Source organism: Mustela lutreola, chromosome 2 (assembly GCF_030435805.1).
Source record: "Mustela lutreola isolate mMusLut2 chromosome 2, mMusLut2.pri, whole genome shotgun sequence".
In the NCBI taxonomy this organism is placed as follows: Eukaryota; Metazoa; Chordata; class Mammalia; order Carnivora; family Mustelidae; genus Mustela; species Mustela lutreola.
Window position 1 is genome coordinate 67,065,675 of NC_081291.1, and position 23,324 is coordinate 67,088,998.

At 50.4% G+C, this 23,324-nt stretch overlaps 1 protein-coding gene and 1 long non-coding RNA gene across 3 annotated transcripts in view; both read right to left on the reverse strand.

The window, feature by feature from the left end:
- ITGA9 (integrin subunit alpha 9) overlaps window positions 1-23,324 on the reverse strand; it is a 326,629-nt gene that overhangs the window by 234,694 nt on the left and 68,611 nt on the right. For both annotated transcript variants that reach the window (XM_059162100.1, XM_059162101.1), the window contains exons 13-15: window positions 22,976-23,021; window positions 16,371-16,525; window positions 6,903-7,063 (exon numbers count right to left, since the gene is read on the reverse strand). In XM_059162100.1, coding sequence (XP_059018083.1) covers window positions 6,903-7,063; window positions 16,371-16,525; window positions 22,976-23,021 — 362 coding nt within the window. The remainder of the gene's footprint in view (window positions 1-6,902; window positions 7,064-16,370; window positions 16,526-22,975; window positions 23,022-23,324) is intronic.
- Window positions 1,667-6,896, reverse strand: LOC131824376 (uncharacterized). Its single transcript, XR_009350847.1, has 2 exons — window positions 6,174-6,896; window positions 1,667-2,420 (listed from the first exon to the last, which is right to left on the reverse strand). It is a non-coding gene; the product is annotated as an uncharacterized LOC131824376 (long non-coding RNA).

Here is a 23,324-nt window from a genome sequence, read left to right on the forward strand (position 1 = left end):
CCCAAAGCCACAGATCTGCTTTCTGTCTCTGTATTTGGCCTTTTCTACAGTGTCATATAAATGGAACTGCTATACTACTAGTAGTTTTTATGTCTGGTTTCTTTCACTTAGCATCTTGCTTTTGGGATCTGTCATGTTATGGCACACACACATACATACATTGTTACATGTTTTACACACATGCATATACATGTGACTGTGTCAATTGGTAGTTCATTGTCATTGCTGAGTGGAAGTCCACTGTACGGATTTACCAAAATCTGTTATGGGACATTCTAGAAGAAAAAAGTAAGCTGCACCATTGTGTGCGATGGTATGCTGCCTTCCGTGTTGAAAGGTGATATATGCACACAACTTTGTGTGTCTACTGACCCGCACTTGCAAAACACACAAGAAACTGGAACCACGGTCGCCTCTGAATGAGAAACAGAGTGGCTAGATGTCCTTTTTCTGTATACCTTCTAGTTCAGTTAACAAAAATTTGTTTTGACTATGTACATATACTAGCAATTAAAATAAGTTTTAGGGACGCCTGGGTGGCTCAGTTGGTTAAGCAGCTGCCTTCGGCTCAGGTCATGATCCCAGCGTCCTGGGATCTAGTCCCATATCGGGCTCCTTGCTCCGCAGGGAGCCTGCTTCTCCGTCTGACTCTGCCTTCCACTCTGTCTGCCTGTGCTCGCTCTCGCTCACTCTCTCTGACAAATAAATAAAATCTTTAAAAAAAAAATAAATAAAATAAAATAAGTTTTAGATGACTTCCTCCATCTAAGATCTGTATCCCTTTTCCCCAAATCCTACAACTTTTTTTTTAAGCTATTTCTTTGACTTCTCAAGATGAGCAAAAGGTTTAACAAAGTACTGTGCAGATAAAAAAGGCAATCTCGCTATTTTCCTTTCTCCCCTTCCTCATGAGGTTCTTACACACTCCAACTTAATCTCTCTTAACTATGGCTTCATAAAGTTAAGAAAATAAAAGCCTCCAACGTCTGACAAGTGCATTCAGTACAGCCAAAGGCCCCGCAAACTCACAGGCTATCCTGTGAGTGGAGCTTGGGCCAAAGGCATCTCGTTGCATGTAGAAACAGAAATAGACTGGACCACGTGGCAGAGCCCATGGTGTGACCTCTGAGGAGCCCTGGTGCCCCGAGATGCCCTGCTTGCCAGGCCGGGCAGACCACCTGCCCCCACAAGCGACAAAGGAGCTGCTGTTGCTCAGGTTCGAACTCCCTCAAGAAACCTTCCCCAGCACCACAGCACAAACCACATGAACATCTGCGGCTGCTCAGCAAAGCTGGTGTGCATTCATATTCCCTTGTCTGCAGTGGGGTGGGGGCTTTCCTCCCCCTGTTCCATTAATCCTTGTTTTTGGCTCTTTGGACAGCGTCTGACACATGGCTTTGCTCACTGGAAGTTTTCTGAAGGCCTCCAGCGGGCTGGCTGAGGATGACGTCACCCACGCCATGCTCGGCCGTGCCTGGGCTTCTCCCCTCCTCCCTGTACAGACTCAAGCTGCCCTTGGTCCCCAGCTCCTAAAGAAGCCCCCACCTGCCCGGCACTCACACAAGCATCCAGCTTACCAGGGATCAATTCTCAAGGCACCGTGCAGGACTGAGGCCGGAGCGTGATTGTTACTGCGGTAAACACACACAGACCCGAAAACAACGGAGCCATGACAGCTCATGCTTGTTCGGTCTTCAGCGTGGGCCATGCACCTACAACTCTCCCCTGCCTCCTCTCATTGCCCCCTCCCAGTACCAGGTTCCCAGGGAGGTGGGCAGGCCCCTCCTTGGCCAGATACTCCCTGGGATCCTTTGCTCCAGGTGGCCACTGTGTCTCTTCAACAAGGCTCCAGGGACGAGGAGGTGCTGTGGGCCTACCCTCCCAAAGCAGGAGTGAGCCGGCGCAGAAGAAGCTCCCACGAGACAGGTGGTAGATGGTGGCATCCAATGGGCCTGTGACAATGGCCAGCCGTGGACTGATGGGGACCTGAACAGACAACCTTCAGCAGGCAAGAGGGGTGAGGCACACCCCATCCAAGCAGAGCATGGCCCGGCCTTCCGGGACGGGGCTAGGACGTGGTTTTCCCTGGCACTCTATCAGGACCCACATATTTGGAAAGTTATTCCCTGGTCAGTGCCCTCCCAGTCCTTCTGACTGCGTCAGGGGGAAAGTTCCGTGCGGTTGCCAGTATGTCGCGGACACTTCTCCAGCACTCCATAATTTCCCCTTCTCCCACACAGGAAGAGTGGGCGGCTTCTTCACAGACTCTGGCAGACGATGAAATCCAGTTAGGGTTTGATGACCTTGTTGTGTCTTCAATGTATTTACTTTTACAGTGACTTTTTGTTCGGCATAGAATAATTGGTTTTCTGCGTACAGGAGGGCACAAAGTTTCTGTTTCAAATTATTTAATTTGAAATCTAAAGAAAAAATATGAAATAAGATACCATGGGAGGTGTGTTTAAGATAAAAATTAAAAAAAAATTAAAAAAGCAAAAACCATGCAGAGGGTGTGCGGCTTTTCATGGTTCTGACAAAAACCGGGCCTCCGATCACTGAGCTGCCAGACATACTGGGGTGAGCCCGAAACCAAGGTGAGGAACCACGGGAGGCACTTTCCAGAAGAAAAGGAGCCCATTCAACCTCAGCAAGAGCCCGGGGCATGTGTGATGTCATCAGAAGATGAGGCTGGAAATGTGAGCTGAGGCCAGCCTGTGGAGAGCCCTGAGGCTGAGTGGACAAATGAGGGCTTTCATCTGTGACTACCGGGAAGACCCCCGAGATGCTTCCAGCCCACTTCATTAGTAGGAGGGAGCTGGTCCCCAACCCTGGGCCAGCCTGGGTGGGGGAGGGGAGAGGAACTGGGGCGTGTGGACTCTGAGGCAGAGAGGCCAGGGAAGCAGCCTGACCTGCCTCAGCTCTGTGGGTCACAGTGAGCCCTTGAGAATGGACTCAGCACCCCCAGGAGGATGGGGCTTACCACAAAATTCTGTATGTCTCGAAGGCCCCCGCAGGGCTGAGAAGGGAACAAAGTGTGGGACAACACAGCTAGCCTGGGAGGCAGGTGTTAAGCTCAAACAGTCTTCTACGCTAGAGATACTTATCACCATATATGGAAAGAAAACTTCTAGGGAAAAGGAGGAAGAGGAAAAAAAAAATTGGAATAGGCTTAAAGCAAAAAAGAAAAAAAAAATACCTAAAGATAGCCTAAACAAAACACACCCAGGCCCTCACGCCTGCCTCAGTCTGCTGGCCATATGGTGTGCGATAAGCCCGAGTGCTTTTATTTACCTTCCTCTTCTGTCTACAAAGCTGAGAGCCGGCCCATCAAGAAGGCCCCGCTTGCAGCAGAGGCCACACCATGCTCTCATTCCCAGATGACCGGCTCCCAGTCCCCAGTCCCCAGTCCAGCAGGCCACCCGCTGCTACTCCCTCCCCACCCTTGCTGCTTGCCTCGAACCCACAAGGGCCACGGCCTCCCCAGCTGTCTTCCCACAAAGGATACACCAGGGCCAGGCCTGCTGCCTCCTTGGCCAGCTGGGCCACTGGGCCACACCGTGTACCATCAGCCAGCTCAGAAGGGTTCGCCCTAATGGACAAACTGGCTGCCTCTGCCACTCACCACTGTCCTCTGCTGCCGCCCAGTCAAGCAGTGAAGAAACTTCCCTGGTAGCTATGAACGGTCAGCCGCCTGAGTGCCACTGAGCAAGGATGCTGGACCATAATGGCCACAGAAGCCTGGGCCATCCTGGTGCGTCCCACCACCCCCAGGTCCTTCTATGAGAAAGCCACCACATACTAACCACATCCAAACTTCTCTAGGTCCCACGTACTGGACTGCTCTCGGGCTCTTCTGGCTCTTCCCCAGGACAGCCCAAATCATCAGAGACGCAGGCACTCACACTGTGCTCCTGAGCTACCGCAGTCTCCAGCATCTGGGGACCACTGCCTTGAGCTCTTCTCCTGACAGCCACGGTTCCTTTGTGGCTTTAGACTTTTTTCCTTTTTTAACTCTTTTTGTGTTCTACACGCTGACACAGAGGTAAAAGAAAATGACACTTAAATATGAAAGAACGCTCTGCCATTAAATCTGTAGCTGTACACGTTTATCTCACACTCTGGTGAAAAATCACTACCATTATGGAAGAGGACACATCACATCATGGAAGGTCCAGAAAGCTCACGGAAGAGATGCATCCAAGTATGAAAGGACTGCACTCTTGGTACCTTCACATCCTTCTTGTCTATGTATTTAGGGACAACTCACTGTCTCCTCGGAGAAATACATCCATGACCTTATTCTATAGGTGTCCATCCAGGAATTCTGCTGTCTGCTCCAAGGCTGTGCTCACGTAGCCATCCAGGCAAGCCGTTCCAGAATTTCACTCTAGCAGAACTGGGTGTCCAGTGATTTGCTTTAAAAGCTCCTTGGGGGAGGTTTTCAGACTCACCCTCAGGAAAGGGCTCTCAGGGCCAGTGAGCACAGAGCTCCTGGTGTCCCAGGCACCAAGGAGCAAGCACGGGCATGGGGATATGTAGGTGACCAGTTGCCCCACAGGCTCCAGAGTCTGTGCTCCCACTGGGCCTCTTTGGGGGCTCTGCAGCTCACCCAGGGGAAGGGAGCCCCTGTCAACCATGTTTTGATCCAATGGAGAAGTGCCAAACTGTGGGGTGAAGGGTATGGAGAAGGTTGAATCCTCCAACAGGATGCCCGGTTAAATCTGAATTTCAGGGGCGCCTGAGTGGCTCAGTGGGTTAAGCCGCTGCCTTCGGCTCAGGTCATGATCTCAGGGTCCTGGGATCGAGTCCCGCATCGGGCTCTCTGCTCAGCAGGGAGCCTGCTTCCCTCTCTCTCTCTCTCTGCCTGCCTCTCCATCTACTTGTGATTTCTCTCTGTCTAATAAAATAAATAAAATCTTAAAAAAAAATCTGAATTTCAGATAAACAGCAAATCATTTTTTTTTAATTATTTTTATTAACATATAATGTATTATTTGCCCCAGAGGTACAGGTCTGTGAATCGTCAGACTTACATACTTCACAGCACTCACCATATCACGTGCCCTCCCCAATAACAACAAATCATTTTTAGTGTAAGTTTAACCCTTGTACTCTCTGGCTTCAACAAGAAAAAATGATTTACTGTTTATCTGACTTTTGGATTGAATGAGCAAGTCTTTATGCTTCTTTGCTAGACTCTGGTAGCCCTGGCTATCAGGAAGTAGCAGGACCGACGACCCTGGGCAGCCCAGCTCTTCTCCCCGGTTACCCTCAGAAGCCACCCCAGAAACAGCACCGCCTCTTGCCGGCCCCTCATTACCACCATTCCCTGAGTGCACTCTTCAAAGGCTTGTAGGCTCTTTGGGGCCCTGTCTTGAGCCTGTGACAGGGAAGGCAACCATTCTGCCAAAACAAAAAGTCAAGTCTCCAAGAGCCCAGAAGGAAAGCATTTGTAGAAGAGACCCAGCATGAGGAAGCCTGAGGAAAGGTGCCCCACATCTAGGAAGTGTGGGGACACCAAGCACAGGAACTGAAATGTCTCATGGTGTTCAGATATGTGCCTGTCCTGGGCAGCCTCACACCCTCAAGGGCATGCATGAGCCCATGTAATCTAAGACCTAGAGATGTGAGTGGCTGGTTGGCTTAAGAGAAGTAGGAGCCACTTTATAAATAAATGGCCTTCATGGGGCCACAGGGCAGCTGGTCTGGGCAGGCTCCTGAAAAGCATCTCGGGGGCACGGACTCATGGGCTTTAGGCCAGACCAAGTGCCACAGATATGGGGGGGGGGGCATTTCTCTATATACAATCCAGAAGCCTCAAGAAGCAGCTGTTACTCTCCCACTGTGGCACTAGCAACTCAATAACAGAATGAGATTTGAATCTGTCGACTATTTTTACTATCATCCAGAAAGCCACTGGCTAATGTGAGGTTGAACTATATGAAAATACCATTTTTGTAAGTCAGGAATTTAGAAAACTGGCAATTACATATGGCCCAAACAGATGATAATGCTGAATGCCTACTGGGGGGTCAGACTCCATGCAAGATCCTTTCAGTACCTGTGCCCATTTTAGAGATGCAGAAACTAAGACACACAGAGTTCAAAGTACTCATCCAGCTAGACACACACCAGGTCTGTGTGACTCCAAAGGCCATATTCATTTTACATACCGTGTAGCAGGTTCACGTGGCTCCTTCTATCTCTTGTGCTCTCTGCCTGTGGGTCAGTGGCTGGCCATTCCAGCAGCCCTGGGCATCACCAGGACTCCCACCCTGCCAGCACCTGTCTACACAGGGGCCACTCTGTAGTTAATCAAAGCTTGACCTCCTGAATTAGCAGCAAAGTGTATTTAACAAACAATCTCAAGAGGGTAAAAACATTTGAAAGTTTATTTAGAGTGACAGGGAAGAGGGGCCAAAGAAAGCACTCCTAAAATAAACAGAGAGTCATCAAGGGATAAAACCCAAGTCCCACTAGTTTTAAAATGCCTTAACCGTGACTCTGAGCTAATGTGTGGTGGACCACTGAGAAAGCCATCAGGTGCAGTGTGATCCAGGACCACAGCTACCCAGACACGGGGACTTCTATGGCTCTCCTCTGAGGAGACCACAGAGCTTCAAAAAGGGAAGAGGATGAGAAGCCTCCCAAAAGGACAAGCCAAGATCAGGGAGTGTCACTGTTCTCCTGGCCCACTATAACTCCCCTCAGAGGCTGAGACGAGCACAGTAAGATCAAAGGGCTGTCAGACTCCAACTTGAAAAGAAGAAACGAATGTTCTCCTCCTTGTGAAATAAAATGTTAGAAATCTGAACATACGTAACACACAATAAAAGTAGGTTCCACTAGTTCTAAATGAATATCCACAGAGATCAAAGTGGGAGAAGAAAAAGAGGACTGACCTTCACGTGGGCCACGTAGTGATGACAGGCCTCCTCCATGTGGACCAGCTGCAGCTTCTCTGTGATCTGACCCAAGGACTCTCCCAGCAACACAAAGTAGACTCTGGGCAACTGGCCCTTTGCCTTTTTGGCCACATCAGCCGTCAGAACGTAATTGAGGCCTGCCAATAAATAAGGTCAAGACGTCAGTGAGGACTCACGTGTGGGGTCACGGCCACCTGCACTACCCCCTCCCAAGCTCACAAGCACACTTTGTATGCTACCTGCCTCCCCACTGCAACCAAGGACTACAGCCCAAGTCAACACTTTCTTGGAAAGAAGCACAGAGCCAGCGTCCTCTCAGAATCAAGAGACAATGAGGCCACCCCTGTCTTCCCGGTGATTCTCTGTATATCACACGTCATGGCCCTCCCTGTCTCAAACCCCATGAGTTACCACCTGTGTCACCAATATACACAGCAATAATTAGAGATACCCAGCATGGTCGGCATCCTGAAAAGAAGACACTGTGGTGAGCCGACAGGATTTGACTAAAACCCACAGAAATTATTACGGCTGCACATAACCCTGAATCCTATAGTGCAATGAGACAGACACCCAACATGAGGGAGCAATTACCCAATAATCCCCAGATATTCACGTGTTCACGTGCGCTCTGTGATGGCGACATCCCTTGGACCTTGTGTCATCACGTCCCCTGAGCACCAACTACATGCCAGGCACAGGGGACAGGGCAGTCCTGCTCTTCCTCTGTTTACCCTCTGAGGCCACCACAGAAACAGCCCCACAGAGCCCTGCCCTCTTGGCACTTACACTCACAGAAACTCAGACCAAGGCTAAAGCTAACTTAATTCCCAGGGAGCTGAGTATACAGATGGTGTATAGTAGAGCACCTGTCATTTGAACAGTATCACGGGCACGTGGGGCTTGTGCTCAGGCATACTGAGCCATACTTCTGAAGGGAAAAACTTCTCGCCTGTTCCTGAACACATGACATCAGTGGGCAAAACCTACTGGGACACAATCTGAAACTTTTAAAAAAAGGGCACGGTACAAGATGCACATTGGATAACGAAAAGGTCTTACTTTCTTAACTTCAGAGTCAGTCAGTCACCCTACAACAATGTGCGTCATTAGGCAAATCGGGCGTTGGTGTTAACACACCTATTTCTCTGTTTTTCTGTACCACAGCTGAGATCAGTCCTCTGGGACCCTTTCTTATTTTTTAACTGCTTTGTGGATTCAGGGGAATGTGGCAATTTAAAGTGAGAGAGAGGGAACACTCTGTCCCCAAAATGACCAGAGGAGGCTGCAGAGCCATGAAAAACAGACCCTGTCCCCACGAACAGGCCCCTTGGAAGCTGTGGCTCTTGCCCCCATAAAAGCAGCCCACACCTGCCTACATTTAAGTATGCGAAGCAGGGCAGTAAGGATGGGTCCGGCTTTAATAACATCAAAGGCATCAGCCACCGGGGAGGTCCGAGCCAGGAAGGAGGAAAGGGACCAGGACAGGCGTTCTGCAGCTGCCATGGGGTGTATTTTGGATGCATCTAATGGTTTTCCTGGGCCTCTGCCATCTCGGGGATCTTGCCATGCCGAGCTGGTGGATTCCTGGTCAGCAAGGGCCGCTCTGCCCCAATGTATTTACTTCAGCAAACAGCTGATTGCCAAGGCAAGGCTGGGTCACCGAGGGACCTGAGACCTGGATAACCCAAGGCAATATAATGAGGAAGAAAAGAATGCCTTTGGGAAAGTAACAACAAAGAGAAAACACGGGAGCCCAAACAAGAGTTACACACCGGCTCTTTTGGTGACACCAGGTAACGGGGCAGATGCATAGAATGTCAAAGCTTCAGGGTAACTGAGGGACCCCTGGGCTCCAAACCTTCATTTTTTCAGATGAGGAACCAAGGTCCCAAAAAGGAATCAGGCTTGTTCCAGTTCAGAGGGCCCTCCACCACAGAGCTGAGTCCAGAACTCTCCTAACTTCCAGTGCAGGGCTGTTCCTACCATGCTGATTCTTGGGGCAAGTTTTACATTTTTTAAATGCCCAGACAGCAGAGCCCAACACATGCAGTGATTCAGAACTGAACTCTGGCCCATTTACTTTCTTCTCATCACAATTTCCCCAAGCAAGAGTCAAACAGTAAGAAAGGATAAGTATAAATGGACTGTGTTTCCAAGTTCTGTTTAGTAAGTCCAGAGCTCAGGATGGGCATTTTTGGAAGACAAGCCAGCCTACGGCTGGGCAAAACCAACATGGCGGCAGTGGCTGTTGAGTGGCCCCCTCCCTGGCCTTCCTCCCAGAGGCAAGAGCTGCCCTCCCTTGGGAAGGGTGGGCATGGGGAGAATGGAGGATGTGAACCCTCTTGCCAGTGAGCTCAGAGAAAGCTAGCTGAGCTCAGAGAAAGCCAAGGTAGAAATGATCACAGGAAGACAGAGCACATAGGATCGGTGCCCCACGCACATCCTCTTGGCTTGTATTATTTCTCTGCTGCCCAGTCCAACTGGCCACTGCCAGCACCTGAACCCCCTTTCCTGAGAGCGCTCTCTGGTGGCTCTACTCACATGCATGGTGGATCAGAAGTGCCAGAGAACCTGAGTCCCTGAGACCTCACTACCGCTGGAGCCCAGCTCCCTCATCCCGTGGGTGGAGTAACTCAGAAGGGTGCTCCACGCAGACTCTCAGTGTTCCCCAGCAGGATTCAGCAACAACACACCTTCTGTTGGACTGCTGTGATGGTTTATGTGTCAACTTGACTAGCCTATCACCAAATCTGGATATCAATGCAAAGGTATTTTTATTTTTATTTTTCTGAAGAGTTATTCACTTATTCAAGAGAGAGAACAGCAGGGAGGTGCAGGGAGGGGCAGAAGGAGAGGGAATATAGTATAGAGACTCTATACTGAGCACAGGGCCCGATGTGGCGCTCGATCTCACCACCCTGAGATCATGACCTGAGCCAAAGTCAAGAGTGGAAGGCTTAACCGACTGCACCACCCAGGTGCCCCTGCAAAGGTATTTTTAAATGAGATTTTGTTTAAATCAGTAGACTTCAAATAAAGCAGATCACCCTCCATAATGTGGGTAAGCCTCATCTAATCACTTAAAGGCCTTATGAGAAAAAGACTAAAGTCACCCCAAAAGAAATATTTCTGCCTTCAGATGCTTCCAAACTACAATGTCAATATATACACATCCGATTGGTTCTGTTTCTCTGCAGAACCCTTACGGACACAGCTTCCTTCCCTTCCTGTCTCACTTTCCTACTGGTGCTTCCTGGGGTTGACCACAGCCTGAATCAACCATGTACACCAAATCCTTGACTCAGGCTCTGCTTCTGGGAGAATCTGAAGTAAGATGGGGCAGGTCAGGAAAAGGGAATGGATTCAGCCTTCAGTGTGTGCCAAGCACTGTGTGGATATTTTCCAACACCACTTTAGTCCTGTGACATTCCCTCTCACTGTAGAATCTCTGACCCGATACATCTTTCAGACAGCTGAAGAGAAGACAGAAACAACTCAGTTACTACAAACTGAGCTGAGGACCACAACCACTGCTCTGCTCCAGGCAGAGTGTGAGCATGCCAATAAGTCCGCCTATCAGATTTTCCTAAAATGTTAAAATATACAATCACAGACAGACCAAATTATCCAATTCACCAAGTATAATCATTTTGGAAGCTTTTCATCTTCATAACTGCCTGGCTAATGCTTCTCCCTGATTTAAAATTTACTTCGACATTTTAAATCACTAAAAGTAAGTCAGTTCCATATCACACTCTCTCTTTGAGAAGAAAGCCACCAGGAGACTCATCATGGGAAGCCCAGCCTGAGTAAGGGGGCGTCTCACAGCCTTCAGAGAGGCAAGAGGTGCAGACCGTTCTGGAGCCCTGAGTTCAACTGGCAGGTTTAAACAGTAACTACCCAAGAGCGTCTGAAAGGGAGCCCCAGTGCGAAGAGATGCCAGAGAAGCAGCCAATCAGCTGGCAGGCTCCAGCAGCCTGGCCTGGTGGGAGGGTGGCTGCCCCTAATTCAAGCCAGGCCAGCCAGTCCCTGTCCCGGGAAGGGTGCTGGTTCTGATTAGCGCGTGCTCCCACCACACGGTCCACATCCTCAGGTTTTCCTTCTGGCAGCTTGTGTCCATGCCATGTCGAATGATGTCATGTTGATGGAAAAGCTGACCAGCCCCAAGTCATGTTGCAGCCTCCTCCTCTCCCTGCCCCCAGCTGGTTCCCAAGGGCCCCCCATACTGGCCTGGGCCAGGAGGGAGCCAGCTGTCTTGCATCAACTCAGCTCTGGTCGGTCCTAGCAAGTTTTTTATCCATTCCCATTCTCCATCGCAACATGACTTCAGCTGTGAAATTCTAACTAATAAATCCTCCTTCCAGACTTAATGAGCTTCCCTTGGAATCTCCCAAGAGAAGGGAGAGGGAGGATATTTCCCCCTTTACTAGCTCTCCTAAGCTTGCTCCCCACCCCATAAAGGAGCGAGGTGGTAATTATTAGATGAGGTTACCCCATGCCTCATGTGACATGGATTTGCCTCATTATCCTATCTCCATGCTTCCCAAAACACCAGAAGGAGCTTGGAGAATGTTATGTGTGCTCTCTGGAGTAGAAACACACCCTCCTGCCCCCCGCCACCTAAAGCCAGAGGAAGGGTCTGGAGACAAGTCGCCTGGTTTCGACCCTACTTCTGCTGCTGGCTTGGATGACCAGGTGCCATGCTTAGGACCTGGGCTCCACTGCTTGTCCGGAGGCAGGGAGGCACCTCTACTTGCTCATGCTCAGGGTGCCAGATCAGAGCACAAAACACAACAATTTAGGGCTCATCCCTCCCTGGTTTTCATTTAGCCTCTAAGTGAGAGTTCAGAATTGCCAGCTCCATCCCTAGCCCCCAGAGCCTGCCCAGCACATTTCAGCTTTAGCCTGGCCAGGAAGCAGGTAGAGGCTCAGCCCCGGGGCGAAGGGGCAGAACTCTTTGGCACAGCACTCCCCACCCTTACGGCAGCCAGGATGCTCCAAGGAGTGACACGCTGCCTCCCAGGCCAAGAATGAAGAGATTAATAACACTTGGGATGGGCAGAACTCTTGTTTTAAACTGCTTGGTGAGATGGGTTATAAATTTGTTCTTCGAACCGCTACAGCTGGACACGTGCCTGCACCCCAGTAGGGAAAGGAGGGCCTACCAAACAAAAAAGCCTGGACACATCCAGAAGTGGGGGTTGGGTGAGGGAGCGTCAGCTGTTTGCACTGGCCTCCCTCCCTGCAGAATGCAAGCCCCTGGAGGGTCAGGGCTCTGTCTCACTGGCTTCTGCTCTGGCCCAGGGAGGGGAGCGTGTACTCTGGCACTCTAAAGAACTTAACTATTTGTGGGGTGCCTGGGCGGCTCAGTTGTTAAGTGTCTGCCTTCAGCTCATGTCATGATCCCAGGGTCCTCGGATCAAGCCCCGCATCGGGCTCCCTGCTCTGTGGGAAGCCTGCTTCTCCCTTTCCCACTCCCCCTGCTTGTGTTCCCTCTCTCGCTGTCTCTCTGTCAAATAAATAAATAAAATATTAAAAAAAAAAAGAACTTAACTATTTGTAGTTAATGACCCAACAGGTGCTTCTGTGACTGGCTGCTGGCTGGGCTAGTTCCCGAAGTTGTTGTCTCTCAGCTCCCGACCCACCCTGCTCTGTGAGGCTGGGTCTGGGCATCTCTGTATGCCTCTGCTAGCGGGTCTGTGGGAGGCTCAACCCAGATGGTCAGCTTGAGGGAGGCTGGTGGAGGGAGAAGGGCTGCATCCTCCTGCCTGCTCCCTATTCCTATCAGCTTCAGCTGGCGACAGTCTTTCCCGGCAGCTAGTTTCAACTGTAGTTAATACCAGTGTCAGCTTTCCCCCCACTGCACTAGCTGCTACCCCCTCCCCCAAGGTTGAGGTCTCAGGCTAGCAGAGTGCCTACTCCAAGCTTCTAGGTTCTGATCACCGCAGGTGTGACCTCTTCTGTTTGTCTGCTTGACCAGGGGTCCTCAAGTCCCAGCCCCCTCAGAGGTGTGCTGAAGGGCAGGTGACTGGGCCCCAGTGCCCCAGTGAGAATGTTCATTTCTAACATTCCCACGTGCCGCTGCTGCAGCTGGACAGGGCACCACACTTTGAGACCTCTCTCCCCCACCGACGCCAACCCAGAAGTGGGGGCTGTTTCTGGCAGTGACTACCAGTTAAATCCAAGACCTGCTTTCCCAATTCCTGATATTAAATTCTGTCAAAACAACTGGTTTCTGTTTTCCTAACTGGATGCTGCCATTCCAGGGGCCAAGGCAGAGTCACCCCCTACAGAGTCTCTGGAGTTTCCATGGTCCTGCCAGAGGCCATCAGCCAGCCCCGAACACCCTGGAGACCACGTGGGAGCTGTGGTTTCCCACTGCTAAAGCAGAAGATGAAGAGGAGAATAGAGGTCCTTCCCCAGCAGGTCCTACCAAAGAGGAGGAACCAAAGAGGTCAGCTTATAAGTGACATGTAGCATCTATGGCTCCCCAAGCCGTCCCTGGAGGGTCCCGCGGCTCAAGATGCTATCAGATAGAAAAGGCTTCCGACAACTCTTCGGAAGAACCCAGTACACACTGCGCCAGCCACACTGCACCAATGCAGCCACTCTATGGATGCAACCCAGTCGTGGACATGCAAATGCTGAGAGGGGGCCTAGAAGGTCGGCCCAAGGCGGGCATTCATTTGTTAGACATTCCATGGCCAAACCCACCAGGACCCAGGCTCCCTGCAGCTGCCAGCAAGGGGACAAAGGAAAGCTCATCACGCCCTGGCCTTGAGTTCCCACAGAGGCCTGCACAGTGACGCTGAGCTTGGACAACAGCGGAGGATGGCGGTGCCCCCACCTTCCACCACCTGGAGACCAGGCACCTGATCCTCCTGACGACACAGAGCCCAGGCCCTGCCTTCTGTGCTGGACCCCAGGGATCCCCCACCACTGTTGGACCCCCGCAAGCTACCTGTCACTTCCTTGATTTCTCTCACATTTCCTTAAGGGCTGCCCGCTTTCCCTCCTCAAGTCTCTCCACATTCCACAGCTAGTTCATGTTTTACCAGATTTCTACAAAGATGGAGATCCAGCACCTTGCCCTGAATGCCTGGGGACAACAAAGAAAAACGGATGGAGAATATTCTGCATCGCCCCATTGATACCAAAATTCCTGTTACCATGTGTAAAGTAAATGTGGAAAAATACTGCTTAGATTGTAAAGGGATGTCTGATTTCAGTGGGAGAGCGTGCTGCTACTCAGAGTCCAAGACTTGCACATGGGTTTCAGCCCACTTCCTCCACGCTGCGCACTACGGGCAGGACCATGCGCTATCCACCAGCCTGTTTCTCCTGATATTCTCCGACTCTTCAGGGGTCATGGTTGAGCCTAGACTCCATTATCATTCTGCCTAGAGGTCAATGAAAGGGGCCCCAGTCACTGGGGCCCAGAAGGCCCACTGGTGGGCAGTAGCATGAGAAGACACCCACATCTCCTCCTGGCTCAGCCCACAAACCTTCTAATCAGAGTCCACTCTACCCCCATCTTATGGTCTGACATCCTTCCTGCTCAAAAACTGGCATCTTGGGTTTCTTCTCATCTGTTCCTGCTGTGCCAAAATACCTTCATTACCACCACAGTGATGTCATTAAAGAGCCTGGAATGGTGTACACTGCTTCAGGATCAAAATAATAGAAACTCTGTAACCCCCACTGGAGGCTCCATGAGGATATGCTTGGCACATGCAGGCACACAATAAACATTTGTCAAATGAACACACACATGAACTATTAATCACTTTCTTATTTTAGAGTTCTAGGATAGTTCTGCTTATTTTTATACACACCAACATAAACCTTCAATTCAGTTCTTTCATAATGTTTCTTAATGGAATCCAGCTACATCATGAGCTGGAATTTGATAGAAGACACACCTTCTAATTGGGCAGAGGACACAGCAGCCCTAGGACCAATAGAAAAAAATGTTTCCCTAGAGACTGATTAGGGAGGAGATGAGAAAGAGTTTTTGGAAAGCAAAACTAAGTATGCTCAAACCAGGATTCAACTCCTGGCTTCACCAACAGCTATGTGACCCTGAGCAAGTACGTTTCTCACTGAGTCTGGTCTTTTTCTGACTGGGTTCCACATAAAACGTTTGTTAATTCTTTGTCACCAAGTCCTGAGTGCATGGAATGTTTACATTCAGTTTTGAAATTTCTAAGTTTTTTTTTTTTTTTTAAAGAAATCTCTATGAACAAGTTCAAGGTTTGATTGTTGAACTTATTCAAACCATCTGAAGATCAAGATAAAGTATCAAGGAGGCTATTAGCCTAGAAGGATTAGCACACTATTAAATAACATACAGCTTTCAAGGTGCGGCTGAGAAACAGACCAGGATACGTGTGCATGTTCGCGCCCATGAGCGCACACGAGTGTGCACAAACACACACACACACGCTCCAGATCAGTGCTTCTTGAACATAAATGCACACACAGATCCTGCTTCTCAGACCTAGAGCGAGGCCAGAGATTCTGCATTTCTAACAAGCACCCAGAGGATGCTGGTACTGCTGGGTCTAGGGACCACACTGTGATTAGGGAAGTGAGACACTTGACTCTACAAATGTCTAAGAAATGCAGAAAGTCCAGGTCCTTATTGTTTTTTGTGTGTTTTTAAAAATTTTCCTAGAATTCTATTTTCTATTATTAAATCAGCCTTCCAAGTAAGAGCAAAGCATTTATTAATCTGCATGAGTGTTCTAGATTCATTTCCTTCAGATGACCACGTGCTCTTAAGTTCTACTCCGCCCTGATCCTATCTGTTCCAGGGACTGGACCTCTGGAGTTGGGTTAGCAAGCTGGCCTTCTCCACCAGAGAAATAGCAGGGCCTGCTGTCTCTTTTCTGTCATCCGAAGCTGACAATGCAGCTCCTCCTCTTTTGCAAGTCTAGGGCTTCATAAAATTCAACATCCTGATCCTACCATCCATCCCTGGTCTCAGATTCCACAGTCAAGGGCTTACGGCCCTGACATCTGGCTGGTGCCCAAGGCTAAGGGAGAGCCTCCAAAGACCCACCACTTCTTTTTTTCTAACCAAATGGAATGTTCTGTAAGGGCGAGGCTCCAGTCACTACCTTTCCACAAGTCCCACTGGCCTGTGACACCTGTGGCCCCGTGAGGTTTCAGTCTAGTCACACATTGGGGAAAGGATGCTTGGGGTCAAATGTTATTTGTTCCAGAGCTGGAGGCTATGTTAAATTGGGAAACTATGGGAAGCAGAAAAGAGCAGGAACTGTAGAGAGAAAGAGGGTCTGGACTGCGTATCTGCTGCCTGCAAAACTGGCCAGGATGCACAGGGAAATCAAAGGCTCCAGAAGAATCTCTCAACCCCAGTCACACAAGCCCTCTCCAGCTAAGATGGCCGTCCCAAGCCCTGACTCAGGGGCTCATTACCAATCTCTCCTGGAACGTGCTTGCCGTGGAAGCTGAAGCAGGCGGTGACGTTCAGGCAGTTCACAGGCTGCAGCCCATCGTGACACTGAGGCGCCGTGATGTTGATGGAGGCTGGGAGGAAGATGGAGACGTCCACCGTAATGACGGGTCTCGCCCTGTGCATCGAGAGAGGGAGGTGACTTAGCCATGCTCTCAGAACAGAACAAGAAGTAATCCAGAGAGAGAAATCCTCGGCGTTCAGCCCAGCACTTAACGAAACCATGAAGTAACCTGTGAGAGAAGGGCCAATGGGCCCTGTAAATACTTTCTCCCGGTTTTTGAAGTGGCTTATTTCCTAATAAATTAATGGTTAACTTCCCAATAGTAAAGGCAAGTAAGTTGTTAATAAAACACATCTGGATGAAGCCATAAATGAACCACCAGATGTTGGGTGATTATTTAAAATTTCACCAATTAAGTTCCGATTTCCATTTTATTAGGAAGATAGTAATATATTTAAGGGGAGTTCCTACAGCGGATGCCAGGACTCGAGAAACAGCTGTACCGCTGGGAATGGCCATGCCCTTACTGTCTCTGGAAGCATGAGCTGCAGAGTTCCAGTTCCATCCAGTGCATCAAACCTCGCCCTTCCTTGACTCCCTCAATTCATTAAGCATTTCTCTAAAAGAACTTGATCCAGAGAGTCCCAGCTGGTAACAGCGAAGCATTTCAGAGCTTAAGAAATCAACCCACCTGATCCCAAGAGCAAGTAAAACCCTGTAAACACTGGCATCCTTAACACCAACTCGGACGGCCAGCATCCCCACCCACCCCATACTGGATCGATACACGCATCCCTCCTGCACCTTCTGGGGAACTCCAGGGTTGGCCGACCAAGCTGATTCAGGCCATCCTGCTGTCATTGCAGACACCTGCTCAGGGACAGTTCCCCTAAGCTGCGGCTTAGCCTTCTCCCCTCCAGACCTCACAATGAGACCCTTTTACCTCCAGAGAGCCCCAGCCTTCCTGCCACTGGGGTGATATAACAAGATTAAGGGGCATTAGCGGCTTGAGAACAATGACCTTCCTTGTGTACAGTGACCCTGCCAAGAGCCCACAGCGACAAGACAGATGGGAAAAAGGAACACAACTCTCAAAGAAGGTATTAAGGAAAACCTCAGGGAAAGAGGGAAGGAAGGACACATGTGGCCCAAGAGGGTGAAGGGTTTTCACTGCTGCCACCACTGCCATGGACATGGGTTTAAGGCTGAGAGAATTGGAACTAGGGCAAGGGAATGGTGGATCTCCCAGAGCAAAGCCAGCTGTAAGGCCAACAGACGTCAGACAATAGCAGTGCCTGAAAGAAATCCAAGGTCCCGGCCTTCCAATTTTCTTCTGGGTTCATCCTTGTAAGACGCTCTCAATAACACAGAAAACAAATGCTCTGTTCCTTGTCAAGAGGACTGAGCAGATACCAACAGACAATCTAGAAAGCCCCAGGTCCTTCCATGGCCAGCTCATGTCCCTCTCCCGGGAGGCCTTCGCCAGGACCCCTGCACCATCTTCAAACCTCCCCTCACTTACTCATTAAGATCACTGTCTGTTTCCAAGGCTGCTCCACCAGTCTACAGGCCCCTGAAGGTCTAGGACCCCCCAAATTCATCCTGATAGCCTCAGGACTGGTGTTCAAAAACCTGAGGTGTGAAACGGGTGCCAACCTCACAACAGGCCCAGGGACTGAAAACCACAGGAGCGCCCCAACTTTCACAAAACAGACAGAGGCACCAGGGAGTGCTGGTCTCGACCCTGTGAGATCTCCACCCTGCCCAGGGCACATGCTCCCTGGTCACCACACGGAAGGAAGGCCTCACCACCGCCTGCCATCCCAGGGGCCACCCAGTCCCCACTCCCGGCAGAGCCCTGCAGAGGAAGGCCGGGGGAGCAGGCCGGGAAAATGATGTCGATGGAGGCCGTCAGCACGGGATCCTCTGAGGTGAGGACAAAGACCTTCAGAAGCACACGTCTCACCAGCACCTGTCAGATAAGGCCCTCGATCCTGTTTCACTTCCAAGAATTGTTCTTGGACCAGGGAAAGCCCAGAAGTCTTTCCTGAACTCTCTCATCACTCCCTCTGAACTGAAGTGGCACAGCACTGGGCGCCCATCGCCCTCACACAGGCCCTGCCCTCTGCAGCTAAGGGGAGAGCACAAAATCAGCAAGGGCAGAGTGGGGCCAGCCTGCGGTCATGCCTGCAGAGGGGCCCGTCCCCGTGAGAGAAGCAGAGGGGCGCTGAAGGACAGCACCACAAAGGCCTTCAAGACTTAATTCTAACTTAAAATAGACTACCTCTTTCTGATGACTCCGATAGTTCAAATCCTGATACAGACCGTCCCTGGCTTACGACGATTCAATGTAACAACTTTCCAACCTTATGATGGGCTGACGTGCACTTGGGAGAAACTGAACTTTGAACCGTGAATCTGGATCCCCAAGGATCCCCTTGCCGGTGCTATGTGGGATGACTGTGTGGCGACGCTGGCCCTGGAGCCACAGCTCCTGGGCTCCGCCACCAATCACGAGGCTGAACAGCCCCTATGCTGACACCCTTTCTGTAGCCGTGTGGAGGCTCTGTTTGTGACTTTAGGCGCAGCTTTCAGTCATTTACGTGAGAGAGTCAACACCTGATTACCAAACCAACTTACTGTCGGAGGACCGTGCCCGACCGAAGGCGGGTGTAAGTGTTCTGAGGTGAGTGTTCTGAGCGCAGCTGAGGCAGGCCAGGCTAAGCCATGGTGTTCGGGAGGTTAGGGGTAGTAAATATGTTTCCATGTAAGGATATTTTCAACTTACAATGGGTTTATCATAACAGTAACTCCTTCCTAGGTCAAGGTAGATCTGTATTTCCCTTGCATTTACCTCCCCGGATGCCGTCTGATGGAGTATTGCTCCCATCACCCCAGCCTTCTGTGGGAGGCAGTGCTGCATGTGGGACAGCCACAGTCGGACAGATTGAGCGCTGACACCCCATGAAGATGGAGGCTACTAAACCAGCCGTGGAGCCATCCCCTCCAGGCAGCCAATTAACGTCTATGTCCTTAATACCACTCACAGTAAGGTGTGCCCTTTGCGGTAGCCTGAAGGATTCCAGGCCCGTACACATCTGGACTCTCCCTGAGGACATGTAAGAATGGGCATGGTGTGGAACCCCTGGGTGGCTCAGTGGGTTAAGCCTCTGCCTTCAGCTCAGATCATGATCTCAGGGTCCTGGGATAGAGTCCTGCATTGGGCTCTCTGCTCAGCGGGAAGCCTGCTTCCCCTGCCTCTCTTTCCGCCTGCCTCTCTGCCTACTAGTGATCTGTGTGTCAAATAAATACATAAAATATTTTTTAAAAAAAGAAAGAAAGAAAAAAGAATGGGCATGGTATGTTATATGAGCCTGTGCATGATTGATTTTTTCTGGTCTCGGCCAAACTCTGAGGGGACTCAAGTCCACCTAACTTGCTGGTCAGCTAAGCCATGCCTGGGATGCCCACCTCGCTTAGCCCACTGACGTCTCCAGACCTTCATGTCCACAGTCGTTCAGCCACATCTAGCACCTTATCAACAGATGCCTTCCTGGCCCCTCAGACACACTCAGCAGTCCCTCTGCCTGTTCCTCCCTGGCCCCCTCTCTAAGGGGTCCCAGTTTGCCTTCCCTGCTCCAGGAAGAGACCTGAGGTGGTCACCCTCGCCCATGTCCCACGCTGAACTTTGCCCTGGACCTGTTCCAGTGTTGGGGCCTGGCTCAAAGACGAGGTCCCTGTCCGCCACGGCCTATACACCGCATCTCACCTTCCTCTCCTCCCTCAACCCCCATTCAGTCTCGCCCCCCTCTCCCTCTGTCTCTTCAGGCCCCAAGGGGAGAGTGGGGTCAGGGCAAGTCTTGTATGGATGAGGGTGAAGCTAAAGGGGACCACCTCTGAGTAGTGCAGGAGAGGAAAGGGCCAAGGAGAGCAGAAGAGGTTTCAAAGACTCTTGGCCTAACCTCTGAGCCACATGGCAATCCCATTTGCTCCTTTGTAGCCAAGCTTCTGGAAAGGAGTCAAACTTCACCATCTGTTTTCTTGCTTTTCCTTCTCTCTCCCACCCAGCGATCTGACCTCTGCACCTCACTTCTCTTGACCTGCCAGAGCCAAGGACACCACTGTCACCTCCTAACATGACTACGTGGCCCTCCCTGCTGGGTTTGATGCGAACCAGGGCCCTTGACCACATGACCCTGCCTCATCATCCTCATGGCACTGACCACAATCAACAATGATCTCCTTTTTAAAATTAATAAAACTTCAAAATCACTTGCTTTCCTCATCCATAAAATGGGAATAATAGTAATAATATCTATGTCATAGAGTTGTTAAGAAAACTAAGAATTAAAATGTGATCTATCAGGACACCTGGGTGGCTCAGTCGGGTAACATACAACCTTTGATTTTGGCTCAGGTCATGATCTCAGGGTTGATTCTCTCTTAAGCATCTCTCTCTCCACCCTTTTTTTGACCCTGCCTCTCCTAAAAACATTATGTTCTACCAACAAGAGAACAGACAAACGAGCTATAGTGTATTCAGTCAGCGGACTACTGCTCAGTAAGGGAAGAAGAGCACCACAGAATGACTCAGAGGCATCTCAAACACGTTGCACCAAGTGAAAGAGGCCAGAGCCAAGAGAGTGTGGACTCCATAATCCCATCTATGTGAAATTCTAGAACAGGCAGGGCTGATCCACGGCAATGAAAATCAGACCAACGGTTGCCCTTCGGAAGGGGGCGTAACTGGGAAGAGGCAGAAGGAAATTTCCTGGGGTGATGGAAATGTTCTTTATCTTAATGGGTGGCAGTTACACACACAGGCACCTGCTTACAACTGTACACGTGCGATCCTTCAATCAGCAGGCTCCGCTATATGCAATTTACACCTCCAAAGGGAAAGAAAAAAACAGAACAACCAGAGAACGCTGAGCATGTGGGAGCCCAAGCAGTGCCTGGCATGTGGCAGGCACTCAGCAAACACTGGCTGTGTGGGTTGCTTGCACAGTTGCTCCATGAGATGCACCCGGGATCTGACACACAGTCAAATAAATAAATATAATCTTTAAAAAAAAAAAAAAAAAAAAGGAGAATCTACAGGATATACCTTAAGCCAGATACTCCCGGTTTTAGGAGTGCCTTTTCTCAACTGTGAGAGCTGGGGAACGTGTTTTATTCTAGAGGAATCGTGACAAGCCAAAGCAAGCTGCTCGGGACAGCGAAGAGGAGAGAAGGCGGTGGGTAAGCTCAGCTTCTGAAGTGTCACCTCAGTCAATGGAGGCTACGTAAGCTGTTTTACCTGAAAGGGGATGGCCAACCCACAGGACAGGGGTGAGGGCTGGGGGATAAAGAAAGTAGAGATCCAGTCATATGGCGACGTCACCACCTCAGGGACACACAAGCCACTATCAAATACTGAAGGGCTGCTACATGCAAAATATAGAATCAAGAAGCAGAATTTTAGGGAGGCATATTTTGCATAAGTTACCTAAGCACTGCTAACATTCATTGACCCCCTACCTGTTCTATGCATTTTGCATGTAGTACTAATTCACAGAGTTCTGTGGACCCAGTGAAGGAAGTACCACCATTCTCCTGTTTAAAGAGGGGGGGATTTCTGAAAGGCGGGTCACCTGGAGAAACCCGCCTCCCAATGGCAGAGTGGGGGTTCGAACCAAGGCCACCTGGCCCTGGACCACACCCTCCCAACCTAAGGTGATTCTGCCTCCTTAACAGGTTAACATCCCGAGTTAGCTAGGGTTAATTGGTTCCCTCCAAAGCTTCTAAGTTCTCACCCCTAGGGGCACCTTAAGGGCCAGGTGCCTTGCAGCCAGAGACTTGGAGGAAGGCACTGCTGAATGAGAAGAATCTGGGGGTGTGCAGCTCCATGGCTTCTGGGACCCCTTCCAGCTCTAAGATCCTACTGGCCTATTTTAGAAGGTTCTGCCATCAGGTTATTAACAAAACCTAAGAGCTGGCTCCCACTCCAAAGGGTAATTTGGCCTCCTCTGACTCATATGGAAGAAATACTTGGAGATGGTTCAAGGCAGGATGGCAGCCTCCAGCCTTTGTGGGAGAGAGTCATGGTGCATGGGCTCCCATCCCACACCTCTGCCTCCATAGGCAAGGAAGTCCTGCTCAAAGGGCAGGAGGCTCCCCGCCCCTGGGGATCTGGGGATTGACAAGGTGGGGATGAAGAGCTGGGACAAGGCAGTGCTTGGGAGCCCCTGAGTGTCCTGGTGCCCACAGGAAATGAGGACATCATGTACACACATTCATGAAGCAGCTGTTCAAGGCAAAAGGCAAAACCGCTGGGGCTGAAGCCACCCCAAGCCGTAGGGAGGCTACTGTCCCAGAGCTACAAGCCACTCGAGGCCCGCCAGCTGGAAACTCTGGGGACAAGGAGGACCAGACAGCTGCATTTTTACTTTCCGAGCACCTCCAGGAACAGCACAGAGGGAACTGCTGACTGACGGTGAAGAACTTCCCCAACCACCCACCTCACCAAAGCCCAGCCCTCATCGTGAAGAATGCAACCCAAGAAGCAAGAGGGAAGCATCTCACCTTAGGAGAACCACGCTGTCTGACATGAAGGCTCCAACAGTTACATCTGAAAATCAGAAGTTTGTAGCATTCAGAGACATGCTGAAGCCCCTCCCATCCTACCCACCCCTGGAAAGGTCCCCAGCCACGAGGCCCAGCACTGAGCTCTTGGGGGGGGGGGGCGGGGGCAACAGCCTTCCTGTGGGCCACATGGTGATCTTGGAAGAGGGAGAGCCACATTGCCCCTTGGGGCAGCCAATCACCACGTGGCTTGCTGAGACCTTGAAATGTGGCTGCTATGAGAACCATGAACTAGCCCAAAAACTTTTATATTTATTATTAAAATTAATTTCACCTATTTCTTTTTATC